This window comes from Silurus meridionalis, chromosome 1, assembly GCF_014805685.1.
Source record: "Silurus meridionalis isolate SWU-2019-XX chromosome 1, ASM1480568v1, whole genome shotgun sequence".
In the NCBI taxonomy this organism is placed as follows: domain Eukaryota; kingdom Metazoa; phylum Chordata; class Actinopteri; order Siluriformes; family Siluridae; genus Silurus; species Silurus meridionalis.
This window is the reverse complement of record NC_060884.1, coordinates 27905249-27918955: the sequence shown is the minus strand read 5'-3', so window position 1 is coordinate 27918955 and position 13707 is coordinate 27905249. Positions and strand designations below refer to the sequence as shown.

The 13707-nt window shown below is 37.2% G+C and overlaps 1 protein-coding gene across 6 annotated transcripts in view; it reads right to left on the bottom strand.

The window, feature by feature from the left end:
- Nucleotides 1–3522: 3522 nt before the first annotated feature.
- Nucleotides 3523–13707, bottom strand: part of lrp8 (low density lipoprotein receptor-related protein 8, apolipoprotein e receptor) — a 195740-nt gene continuing 185555 nt past the window's right edge. The window contains exons 17-19 of one of the 6 annotated variants that reach the window (XM_046854040.1): nucleotides 10079–10147; nucleotides 8166–8353; nucleotides 3523–6586 (exon numbers count right to left, since the gene is read on the bottom strand). In XM_046854040.1, the coding sequence (XP_046709996.1) occupies nucleotides 6548–6586; nucleotides 8166–8353; nucleotides 10079–10147 (296 nt within the window). In that variant the 3' untranslated portion in view covers nucleotides 3523–6547. Of the gene's footprint in view, nucleotides 6587–7411; nucleotides 8354–10078; nucleotides 10148–13707 lie in introns of those variants that run through there. The other 5 variants (XM_046854048.1, XM_046854005.1, XM_046854022.1 and 2 more) reach the window with 5 other exon arrangements.

Here is a 13707-nt window from a genome sequence, read left to right as displayed (position 1 = left end):
AGCACATGACCCTGTCTTATCCTTCTTACTGTAATGAGAAAGAGAGATGAGAGGCTTAACAACAAAGGGGACTCGCCTCCTCATAACTGCCATGGCAACCCTATGAATATCACACACGCTGAACAACTTAGCGGCTGACACATACATACACACACACACACACCACGAAAGAGAGAGTGAAAGAGAGAGAGATAAGGAAGAAAGAGAGAAAGAGACTAGGGTCTTGCTCATTCAGCATACAGACGCACACACACACACACACACACACACACACACACACACACACACACACACACACACACACACACACATTAAGCAAATTAGAGTGGTGCGTGACAGGAGATTTTCCTGTCAATTCCAGACAAAGAGCCACCATCATCACGAGAACTCCAGACACAACACAAAGGGGGAGGCTCACAGCCAGCCACACACAACCAATAAACTGGCTTTCCAACCAATAATTTGGTTTTGACACAAATAGGCTATTGTAATTTTCTCAAAACTGTAGACTCAGATTTATTTAGGACTGCTGACCCTAAACCGCTCTGACCAGCTTAATGCTGAATGACAAAAACAAGACAAACAAATCTTTTTTTTTTTACAATTTAATATATCAATATATAGAGATATTTATCAACAGCTCGATTTTCATAGAAACGTGAGACCATTTTGGCATACGGTACAGATATCCCATGTAAGTACAGTGTTGCTAGGTTAACCCCAATACCCTACACCCCACAAAACCCTACACACAGGAGGAAGGAATAAAAAGAGAAAAAAAAAACTATTGAAAAATATACACAAACAAGGCACCAATAAATTAAACTCAATCATCTCTTTCAACACAAACTATTATAGAGAATTAAATACACCATCAATGCCTACGTCTGCAATGATTTACTGTTAATTAAATTATAATAAAAAGAAAAAGGAAAGAAAAAAAAACACTTTGGCTGATTAATTTTTAGTTACAATCAAGTAGTAAAGAAATCCAGTGCTTTTACTGTACAAATAAATTCAGATATGGTCTACACTCTTTCATCTGCTTCCAAGAGACTAATATAGACATCTTTTTACAGAAATGTTTAAAACATTATCAAAAGTTCTGCCGTATGAAAAGGTATTTACAAATCTTGATTCGAGCCCGGTGGACAGCCCACCCGCCCCCACGTCCCTTCCCCCTATGTAATCATTTACACAGTGCAGAAGGCTTCTCGAAATGTTTGTGCAACAAACAGTGTAGAAAACTTTTTTTTTTTTTTTTTTTTTTAGGAACACGTTAAAGAAACGGTTCCCTGAGAGAAAATATCGGCTTCCTGATACTGTACATCAACATTGAAAGAAAAAACAAAAACAAAAAAAAGATGAGTCTGGACATTTGTTCAAGTAGTACACGATCTCACGAGCGAAATCAAAATGGAGTTCATTCTATTCACAGATCACAACAAACTGGTGAGAGTGAGCCAGTGTACAGGCAGGCCAGTAGTCCTGCCCTCTCGGAGGGGTCATTAGGGGGCGCTTAGCTTTGAGTGCACTGACGGCAGGATGAAACTGTACGGTTCCACGACAGATTCCGACTCCTTCTTCTGCTTCGCCCAGCGTGTTTTCCATATGAGGAAAAAGATAGCCCTTTCACAACCAACCATTCTGGGATGAGTTCAAAGTGATGATGGGTTAAAAACTGATGTTAGTGGTGAGACATGCGATGTGAGACATTGATATGATATGAAGAGAAAGAGAGGAAGGAGCAGCACAATGCAACCCTGCACTGCACTGCAGGAAGGCAGTGATTACCTTCAGATATGCATAGAATAAGTATACAGAAATCACTGACATCTACTGCAAGGTTGGGAGTTAGTCAACTAAATCATTGCTCGGTGAAGAATTTAATACATGCACACAAGAAATAAGTATCTGTCTACCACGTGCCACATACCTACTAAACTCAAAGCATCTGAATATCCCGTCAAAAGAAGACTAGCAACCTCTGGGATGCAGTAATGCTCTATAAACCATGAATCACTAGGTACATGTAGAAAAAACACCAGCATGTCCAGACCTAATCTGGAGATAGACAAGTAAAAAAGGTACCCTGTATTGCTTGTGTAAGATTGATAAAAACCTTACGTTCTAAGTCGTTCTAATCGTAGGACATATTGTCAAAAACACCTAGTGGAAGTCAAGAAAATCAAAAAGAGTAAAGACGGTGTTAAAAAAATAAAAATACACCACCACTTAATTGCTTTCAGTGTTAAATGTCTGCAGTGCAGACAAAACATGTCGACATGAATCAAATTTTTCTGAAGTAAAGCAGAGTTTTTCCAGAGTTCCTACTTGAGGATTAGCATTTGTGCTCCCTAATACAAACAAAAAATCTCTTTAAGGATCTCTATCCAAGAGAAACTATGCATGTAATGTTCAGCTACTGCAATGATAAAAAACAAAGACAGGATTCCACACTAACCCTAAAAAAAAAAAACAATACTAACTGATGAACTAACTAGCATAACAGCTAGTCTTAGCCACTCCAGATCCAATGCTGCTAGCCTTATTTATTACATTATATATGTTTACCACAGCAGCCTAGTCAGGTTATTCAGGTTTATTTAGCTGATCAAATTTAGATTTAGAAAACATTTTTTTAATAATCTAAATGAAGTAAGGAAGCTTGATCAGTGAATGGTGGAATGTGATAATTTGTGTAAGCAATACATTTATTCTGCTAATGAAACCGTCTCTATTGGACGAGAAAGAGTTTGTCCTGGTCGTCACACAATTTCCATTTTTCACAATCCTCACAGCAGAAAGTGAGAGTATTTTCTGGAATTTAATTCTTCATCAGTTCATCTACTCCGAGATTCTTGACAGATCGCTAATCCATGTTTTGGGCTTTTGCCTCCCTCTAGTGTGTGTCGTCCCTGCGATTGTTCGCCTCAGCCATTTGGTTAGTAGGCACGAATTCCTCTTGTAATAAAACCTCATGACTTCATTCTGTATTTCTTATTCATGCTCATCTGGCTTCGAATCTCTGACGTCAAACAGGCTAAGGCAAAAATAAATCAGAATTGAATATCGAGCTATTTCTGTATGAACAACTCGTCTCTCTTGGCTAAAGGACTTCATTACATTTTAACCTGTGTCATGCAGGGACGAGTGTTACGGAAATAACGAGTGCTCATTAATCTTGTAGACCGGACCCGGATATGTGCTTAAAGCCTATGCGCTCAGATAGAATTTACCATTTTCTACTGCCATGTCAAAAACCATCTCATGAATATTTTATAGTGTCCCACGATCTACAATTAATCTCTCAGATATTAACAGTCAGTTTGGTTAACAGTGCAGTGTCAAGTTCAGCGAAAAGGGGTTTAAGGATATTGTGTGGATCTGTTTGTGTTTTAAAATGAAAAATTATGCTTATATCATTATATATATATATATATATATATATATATATATATATATATATATATATATATATATATATATATACACACACACACACACACACACACACACACACACACACACACACACACACATACATATACGTATGTATATAGTGAGGAGACCTGGGGTTCAGTCATCCCAAAGGTGCTCAGTAGGGTTGAGATCAGAGCTCAAAAGCAGACCATTAGAGATCTTAAGATTTCACTCCAACGTATGTAAAGCATATCTCCATAGAGCTTTGTGCACAGAGGCATTGACCTGCAACAGGTTTAGGTTTCCTGGTTCAAGTAAAGAGAAAAGTTTATGCAATGCAAAGACATCATATAACATGGTTTTGCTGAATACATGACATTAGCAGAATCATATCTGATTTTGAAACATGGGTGAACTGGTAAAAAATACTTACAAATGTCAATGTTGTATTTAAAATAATTCTACTTTAAAATGATTATAATTTGATTTAATTTGATAAAAAAATCTCCTATTAGTTTGGAAAAAAAGAAAATTCAATGTCATCAATGGTTTAAAATCTGATTAAAGAGCATGTGTGTTTGACCAGTTAAATAATATTTCATTCTTTTTGTTCCGTCAGAGATCTAAGACAAACACAGCATAAATGAAAACCTCAGAAATGGTATTTATTTTCAAAAATGACCTTAAATAACATGACATACCTCTGAATGCTGTAGCATTAACTTCCCCTTCATTTGAACTAGGAAACCCAAACATGTTCCAGCATGACAACACCATCTAATCTAACACAATTTAATGAACATATGGTTTACATGGCTTGGAGTGGAAGATCTTGGGTGGCCTGCTATAAGAGCTCTGACACAGTAAATATATATACATATAAACGCTGGACTTTTTGTGACAAATTCTCAGTTCCTATTAAACTTTCTCTTGACCTGAACTACTCAGTAAAACTGAAGCTCTGCTGTTATGTTTCTACTCTGAGGGCAAAATATATGTCCCGACCAACAATAAGAAAAAAAAAAAAAAAAGCCTTTCCTTGTTTTTAGAGTGGTATCGTAAAAAGTTAAGTATGTAGGCATGTCTTTTGCTTAGAAAATGTGCATATTGTGTACCTTTATCACTTTACTTTTTAAAAACGATTTACTCTGCATTTATGCACCTTAAATGAAATAATATCTATGTTTCCAAGTGAAAGACACACGCTACAGGTACAAAAGATCAGCAATGCTGTGTAATAGGTAACGCTAAATGTAATCTGTGAAAAAGAAATGTGAACTCTATTGACTGGTCATTTCCGCTCAAATCGACGTCCCTTCTTCCTTTTTATCTGTTGAGCTTTGATATTTTGAGTCGAAAGTTATATCCATGAAAATGTATCCTTGGCCATGTGTGCTGATGATGTGACTAACCCTTCTAGTGAAGTGAATGTTTTGAATGAGGTAGTGGAAACACAGAGAAGTAAAGTGATATTCACATAGTGAAATATCCTGCTGCTGTTAAAGAAAACAAAGGCCATTCAAGCACTGGACTAGGTGTTTTATAATATTCCTATACCACAGCGACTTGCCAACCTTTTTTTTTTTTTTAATTGATTCATTTATAACCCAGATTTTATGTTTTTTAACTATTATAGTTACAATTAATGTTAAAGAACATCTGGGAATGACAATGGATTTTGCACTTTCTGGTTTCTCCATAAGAGATTTTAACTTAAACATGAAGACAATTTTTTGCAAACAAAGCAAAGCAAACAATTGTATATATTGATCAGATTTAAATCTGTGAAGTAACAGTAACAAAATTAACTCATGTGCTAGCTAAATTACTAAAGTTTATAAAGCACTGACATTCTATAATATGCTATTAAAAGCTATTCTTTTACTTTTTTATTTATTTAAAATTCCCCCATAAATTCAATGCTTTTTTCATTAGGGTTAGATAATGTGGAGCAAAATTAGAGTCGCACATTTCCTGTACATGAGCTGTACCATATTTAACATATTAGAAAATATTGTTACAGTCATATATCATATATAAATATTCACATAAAAATCAATAGAAAAAACTTTTGATTTGACAATTTACCCGAGCTGTGGTATAACGGATTAGAAAAAAACTTACTTGGCTATTGGGTGTGTCATAACGCATGCCGCATGTACTTGAAATTCCAGCACTTTGTGTATATGACACCTTGAGAGCAGAGTATGCTTTAGGAGAAAGGACCAGGGAAGTGTACTTTTGTCTGTGTATGTTGATGATTAGACTGGGAAGAGCGACATGTTTTGGCTAATGGAAGCTCTGTTATGGGTTTTCTAAAGACACGTTTACAAAACCAACCTCAAATACAAAAATCCTTAGATCCTTTACCCTCTCTCTGAATCCATTACGTAGGGAAGACATCTATCTAAATGCAGCTGTTGTGCTGCTAGAAGACTGCTGCAAGACATCACATGGCCATTTGTCTTATCTATATGTCTTCCTTTCGAATTTAATGTAGGACCTGCCTGCAGACATCCCATAATATACTGTGGTGTTGCATGAAAAGATTTGCAGTGTTGCAGTGTTGAATGAATTATTTGTTCACCATCTCCAAAAACAGTCTTCATCTTAAAATGGTCCAATGCTAACCAAGCAGATTAGCCAGAGTCTGTGTTGTCATACGCACACACTCACACACTCACACACTCACACACTCACACACTCACACACTCACACACACACACACACACACACACACACACACACACACACACTTCTGCTCCCGCAGCCCACACACTTTGCAAGTTTAAAGCAAAAATCTCATCTAATGAAGCAGCGCTGTATAAAGTTAGTCATAATTAAAGGGGAATAATTATTAGCACTCCCACTGGACATGCAGTAATACAGAGAGGAGCCTGAAGACCTACAGGTTAGTGTTAGTTTCTAATCAGGGAGAGGAGCTACACAGCCTCTAAAGAACAAATCCACACCACAGAGAGCACGTATTTTGTGTGTGTGTGTGTGTCCTTCTCTCTCTCTCTCTTGTTGTGCAGTGCTGCAGTTTCCCCACCAGACCTAGGGCCCCAAACAAGTGGATGGATGGACACAGGGATGGAGGGAGCGAGGGGAGGAGAAAACAACCTCAGGGTAATTCGTCATCTTCCACACTGAGTGCCACGCGCTGCACAGAGCACATGAAAAACAAACAGAAAACATGGTTACATACACTGCTGGAGGGACGGAGGGATGGAAAATAAGGAAGGAAAAGAAGAAAGAAAGAAAGAAAGAAAGAAAGAAAGAAAGAAAGAAAGAAAGAAAGAAAGAAAGAAAGAAAGAAAAATGGAATGAAAGTAAGAAAGAAAGAAAGAGAGAGCAGACAGACAGAAAAAGTAAAATACGAAGGAAGGAAGAAAAAAGGAATGAAGAATGAAAGTAAGAAAGAAAGAGAAAGTGTGAGAGAGAGAAACTCAGACCTGACATCTCACCTATTTGCATCTACAGTAAAATGAATGCAGCTTAAATCCACACACACACACACACACACACACACACACACACACACACACACACACACACACACACACACACACACACACACAGAGCGAAACATCAAATAATTTTACATTGTGACTCCTTTGAAAAGATTGTCCATCAATTAAAGTGCTAATTACTTATCCCTAACTCAGCTGTAGTGAATAAATAATACAACTCAAGGGCACTATGCGGTCACTACCTTATACTTACTAAACATCACACAATACATCATGCGTGTTTCCATGGCAGGAACCTTCTCAGGAACAAGCAGGAACTTTGGATGCATTGCCAGTGCACAAACCAGAGCTGATTCTCTACTTGTCTAAGAAAGACCAGGCATTATACTCGTCATGTTTAAAACCGTTATGTAGATGGATTTGTATTTTCACTCCACTGTTAAATAGTAGTAACAATCTAAATATTGAGATGCAGACATCTGCTGTGACAAATCTTCCATTATTTATGAAAGAAATCAGACAAGAGATCGGCTTTTATTTTCTAATAGCTTACGCGTATTTGTGGTTTCACCTGAATGTACTGGAGACAATACAAAATCACTGCTGGAGTCCAAATTCATTTTCTCACCATCCAACTTAATCAGTGAATAGGTTTACTGTATAAAAGTATAAAATCTTAAAGATTTCCAGACTTCAAGATGACCAATAGAGTTGAACACCTGATTTTAAACGAAATAAAAAATATAGTAGGATTGATTTTTTGTGCATTTTCATAGACAAAACTGACTCAAATGTTTAAAAGGAAGGTAAACAAAAAAGCATAATTGTATCACTAAAAGCAAAACACTTTTTCCCATACAGGAGGTTTTCAAAAATGCTGTAGTTCCTTAGAAGGTTCCAGAACCTCAGTGGAAACATGCCTATAAACAAACAGAAACTGAATGTGATGCTTTTTATAGATGAACATGGAAACTTCCATACAAAATGTATGTGGTGAATTTAAAATAGAAAAAAAAATCACGACTGATGTGGTGAATGATGTTTGGGTGGAACTTTTAGAGTGTACGTTTAGTACTGCAGCATTGTCTCCTCTAACGTCAGGGCATACCTCGCTCGGCCATAATTTATTTTAACCCGCTGTGAAGTGCTTTTCAGTTTTCACTTTGTGCTGGTCAGCATGGGCGCCCCTGAGTACCAGTGAGCGGCCGGGTCAGGGATGCCGCCTGCTAAAGGGAGAGCTATGAATGGCTGCCTGACTCCTCCACTCACAGCTGGGTAGATGTGGCCGATCTGTTCGCTGTGTCCGATGTGGATCTCATCGTCGTCTTCCTCGGTGGTCTTGCGGTACACCGGGTTGTCGAAGTTCATGCTCTTGGTGTTGCGCCGCCTCCAGTTGCGCCAGACCAGGTAGCCTCCGGTGCACGCCAGGGTGAGGACCACTGTGGCAAGGATAGGAACTGCATGCGTTTAACACACAGCCGACATACGGCGGGAGCGTTAACACAGCCAGAGCACACAGGCCAGCGCTTCATGACACACACATACACAGTCCAGAGCAGCAGCTCGGCACATCTGGCTCAAACTTTTGGGCTTTGAATGCTGCATTGGAAAAAGACTTATATACTACAAACATTTAAATAAAGAATCTAAAAATAGAACTAGAGATTATTAGGTAATTTTCTAGCATAAAAAAAAAAAAGAAAGAAATGTGCTTTATGCTTGTCACACTTGTTTTACACATGGTTGAGTTCTTTCTTCGCATATCCGAGCGATGTAAGAAACTGGGGTCAGAGTATAGAGTCAACCATGATACAACGCCCCTGGAGCACCGAGGGTTAAGGGCCTTGCTCAGGGTTTCAAAGTTGCACCTTGGCAATACCAAGTCTTGAGCCCTCAACCTTTAGCTCAGTAAGCCAGAGAGCCTTAACCACTGAGCTACCACCTCCCTACCTATCATCAATTAGACTGTATTTAAAATTGATGGTCTGATATAGGCATAAAATGATATTCAACTATGACAAATCATTAAAAATATATGTATAATTAAAATTAATAACTATTGTAACATTTGGATTAAATTTAGCAGAAAATGCCCAAAGAGTTTGAAACAAAACCAATATATCTGAGCCAGTGGAGCCACACAAACATGCACATTCACTAGGGCTTTGCAGAGCAGCAGGATAGTGAAGCCTTATCTATAATGCCCTACTGTATATCATGTAATGACACATTCATATGGCATTATACACATTGTTATGATTATTTTTGAAAATGATTACACTTTCATCATTTTAAAAAAATGTCTTATGAATACTTCCTGATATCATGCATTAATTAATATTTATTGCACTGTGCAAACTGATAGTAAAGTTCTTTGCCATTAGGATTCGTCATAAGAACAGTTAATCAGGCATTATAAATATCCCAATAAAGTGTAATCCATTTTCATTAATCATTACAATCCTGTGTATGAGGCTTTAAAATAAATGCATTATGATATACTGCACATTACTTAAGAGTTCATTATAAGTATCTTGGATATATAAATAAATACCAGAGGTCGACAGATAGTTGATTGCTAAAACTATCAGTAAAAATCCATACTGATAGTTTTTCCGGGTTGCATTGTACACTACGAAAGTTGCCTCTAGAGGCGAATCATAATTATCAATGACACCACTTGCTGTATATTTAAAGTGTCTTTTTTATTCATTTTGGATGTAACTATTTTTTATTTATTCGGAATGGTACTTAGTGTTTGTTTGCATATGTTTTATTTTCCTCAATATTTATATAATGAATATATTAATATTTATTTCATTTAGCACATTTTCATGATTAATGAACAAATTCTACTGTACTATTTTGCATTGAGTGTTATGCCTGTTTGTCTTCAGTATCCATTTATAAAAATATCGTTTGATTAATCGGTTATGGGCAAGTACGATTCAACCTCACTAATGGTATAGGTAAAATCCACCATCGGTCAACCTCTAACGTATACATAAAAAGTGTAACTGTTTATAATGCATCATTTACTTGCCATATAATGTCCCATACTTATTTATAATATGTGGGTACTGGAGTGAAATATAACCAGATCATGCAAGTCACACAGAAAAGCAGGAGATCCAGTTGCATGCAGAGGGATGCTTAGTACTTGAGTAAGCATGAGGGCTTACCTATAGGGATGACGACACCCAGAACTGCCACGGTGATGTTGTTACCTAGAAGGAAGTGACCGCTTGCTGCTGGAGAGAAAGAGAAAGAGAGAGAGAGAGAGAGAGTGAGAGCGAGAGTCAGTGTATAAACCTATTTATAAACCTTCGGTAAGTCTATAACTGAGTATAGGTGTCAATGGCACAGTTCACACACTATACACAGCTGTATTTGTATATAGGTGTAATATACTGTACATATTTGGTCAGCTAAATTTAAAACCCGCTATTATAGGACCAATGGTGGGCAGATATTATTCAGCAGGTCAATCATGTGCTCATTATCTCCTCTTTATTAGAAACATCACCATTGTCGTGGAACTGAATTCATCTCTTAATTTCTCAGATCCAAATCACACGTATATAATACGTTTATTCATCTATTCTCCTTTCTTTGATTTCGTTCTTTTCCCGTGAGCTTAATCAGGTGCTGAAAAACACCCAAACTCAATCTTACAATTAGCATATTTAGCCAAAGTGCAATTAGTGTCCGGAAAACACGCCTGAGCCCAGAGATTAAGAGAACCACAAGGGATGGTACGAGAATACAGACAGAGTCTGGTAGGCTTTCTCGCATGTGCTCGGCATATCAAAAAGATGATTGAGTTAAAGATTCAGTCACATTAAAGGCATGAAGGAAATTACTTGAAGAACACTCAGAATGACACACTCCTACTAGTCTTCCGTGCAATGAGAGCTGATTGCATAGAGCTGCACTAGAACAGTCACGGGGAACATGCAATTTGCAACGTATTAAATAGTGTTATGAGCAATTTATCAAAAAAGAAAATTGTAATATATGATGTTAGAAGGGAGCAATATTCAAAATAGGATTTTAAATGTGCTCTGTATGCATATTGACACAGCAGAATTACTGCTATTATCCTGTATTTAAAAATTTTCTCAATTAAATATCATACTTTTCTTTATCAGTTTATAATTGCAGTGATACCTCATCTGTAATTCGTTCAGGAACTTTTGACGAGTGCTGAAACTGAGTACCGAATAAATATATTTTTTTTAATGCAGTGCTGTACTGTACGAGGTGGTACAAACAGTTTCGAGACAAGTTTTGTAACACGCCAAAAGATAGCAGCACAAGGCTGCACACAGTCACAGGAAGCACCGACCTTCATAAGACATCGTCCTGCGTATATCAGGAGATGTGCAACTGATGCTTTTCTGACCATGTGCGTTAACACGTCGGCTATACTAATCACATGCGCACCCTGTCACCGAACTCTCCTCACATGTGGGTGGAAACAACATGATCTCACTTGTACTTGACACGCTTGAAAGATAATTTTCCAAAACATATTCCATAAGTGGAATGAATGCTGGGAGCGCTGTATTGCAGTACAAGGGGGCTATTTGGAAGGTGATAGTGTGTAAATGAAGATAAATAAAGTACTTTCTAGTAAACAGAGCGAGTCTTGAAAATCTTTTGATACCACCTCCTATAAGGAATAGAAAAATTGCATTATGGTTCCTCTCATTTTCAAATTGCACAAGGCAAATTGTATATTGATGTTTTTGACAGGCATAGAAGTCAATCCTGTGTGTAGTATATAAAATAACATTTAACTTCCATATTTCTCACCATTGTCAAGATCCTCATACTCAAAAATTTGTACATAGCAGCGATTTGAGTCGCATTTATAATGCCTTTATATTAACTCTTTTTGCTCTCCTTTCCAGGTTTCTTGGTAGAATTTTAGTTTATTTTAGTATGATTTAGGTATAAAATACACATAAATTACAAAAGAGAATGCTTTGGGGGGCACTCTATGGCACTGTTCGAGAGCTAACATTAGACTCTTTATGCATCTATTTTACCATGAGATTGAAGCAATCACAAGTTTCATCGTGAGAGTTTCACGCATGCGACCACCAGCGGCGAAACATTTTTCAGTTGTCAAAATGTGTCCAGGACCAAATATTGAGGGCTTTTGCAGCCGGCGAGTACTGAGGTATTGCTGTATATTAAATAGACACACTCCTACTAGTCTTCCGTGCAATGAGAGCTGATTGCATAGAGCTGCACTAGAACAGTCACGGGGAACATGCAATTTGCAACGTATTAAATAGTGTTATGAGCAATTTATCAAAAAAGAAAATTGTAATATATGATGTTAGAAGGGAGCAATATTCAAAATAGGATTTTAAATGTGCTCTGTATGCATATTGACACAGCAGAATTACTGCTATTATCCTGTATTTAAAAATTTTCTCAATTAAATATCATACTTTTCTTTATCAGTTTATAATTGCAGTGATACCTCATCTGTAATTCGTTCAGGAACTTTTGACGAGTGCTGAAACTGAGTACCGAATAAATATATTTTTTTTAATGCAGTGCTGTACTGTACGAGGTGGTACAAACAGTTTCGAGACAAGTTTTGTAACACGCCAAAAGATAGCAGCACAAGGCTGCACACAGTCACAGGAAGCACCGACCTTCATAAGACATCGTCCTGCGTATATCAGGAGATGTGCAACTGATGCTTTTCTGACCATGTGCGTTAACACGCCGGCTATACTAATCACATGCGCACCCTGTCACCGAACTCTCCTCACATGTGGGTGGAAACAACATGATCTCACTTGTACTTGACACGCTTCGAAAAGATAATTTTCCAAAACATATTCCATAAGTGGAATGAATGCTGGGAGCGCTGTATTGCAGTACAAGGGGGCTATTTGGAAGGTGATAGTGTGTAAATGAAGATAAATAAAGTACTTTCTAGTAAACAGAGCGAGTCTTGAAAATCTTTTGATACCACCTCCTATAAGGAATAGAAAAATTGCATTATGGTTCCTCTCATTTTCAAATTGCACAAGGCAAATTGTATATTGATGTTTTTGACAGGCATAGAAGTCAATCCTGTGTGTAGTATATAAAATAACATTTAACTTCCATATTTCTCACCATTGTCAAGATCCTCATACTCAAAAATTTGTACATAGCAGCGATTTGAGTCGCATTTATAATGCCTTTATATTAACTCTTTTTGCTCTCCTTTCCAGGTTTCTTGGTAGAATTTTAGTTTATTTTAGTATGATTTAGGTATAAAATACACATAAATTACAAAAGAGAATGCTTTGGGGGGCACTCTATGGCACTGTTCGAGAGCTAACATTAGACTCTTTATGCATCTATTTTACCATGAGATTGAAGCAATCACAAGTTTCATCGTGAGAGTTTCACGCATGCGACCACCAGCGGCGAAACATTTTTCAGTTGTCAAAATGTGTCCAGGACCAAATATTGAGGGCTTTTGCAGCCGGCGAGTACTGAGGTATTGCTGTATATTAAATACTGCGGGGAGACAAGATCACTAATCACTACGTTATTGCAGCAATAAACAGAAGAATCATCCCCACACTCCCTCTTCCCTCTCTTTACTGTACAGCTAGATGCACATATTTTATATAGGTTAATTTATACTATAAAATGTGCTGCAAACATCAATTATATAACCAAATTCAAAGCAGTAATATTAAGCGATAAATCTGAAATACTGCAAATTTAATAATGCCCTTCTGTGGTATTTATAATGGAATCAATCATTACAAAATGGCTTTCAAACACA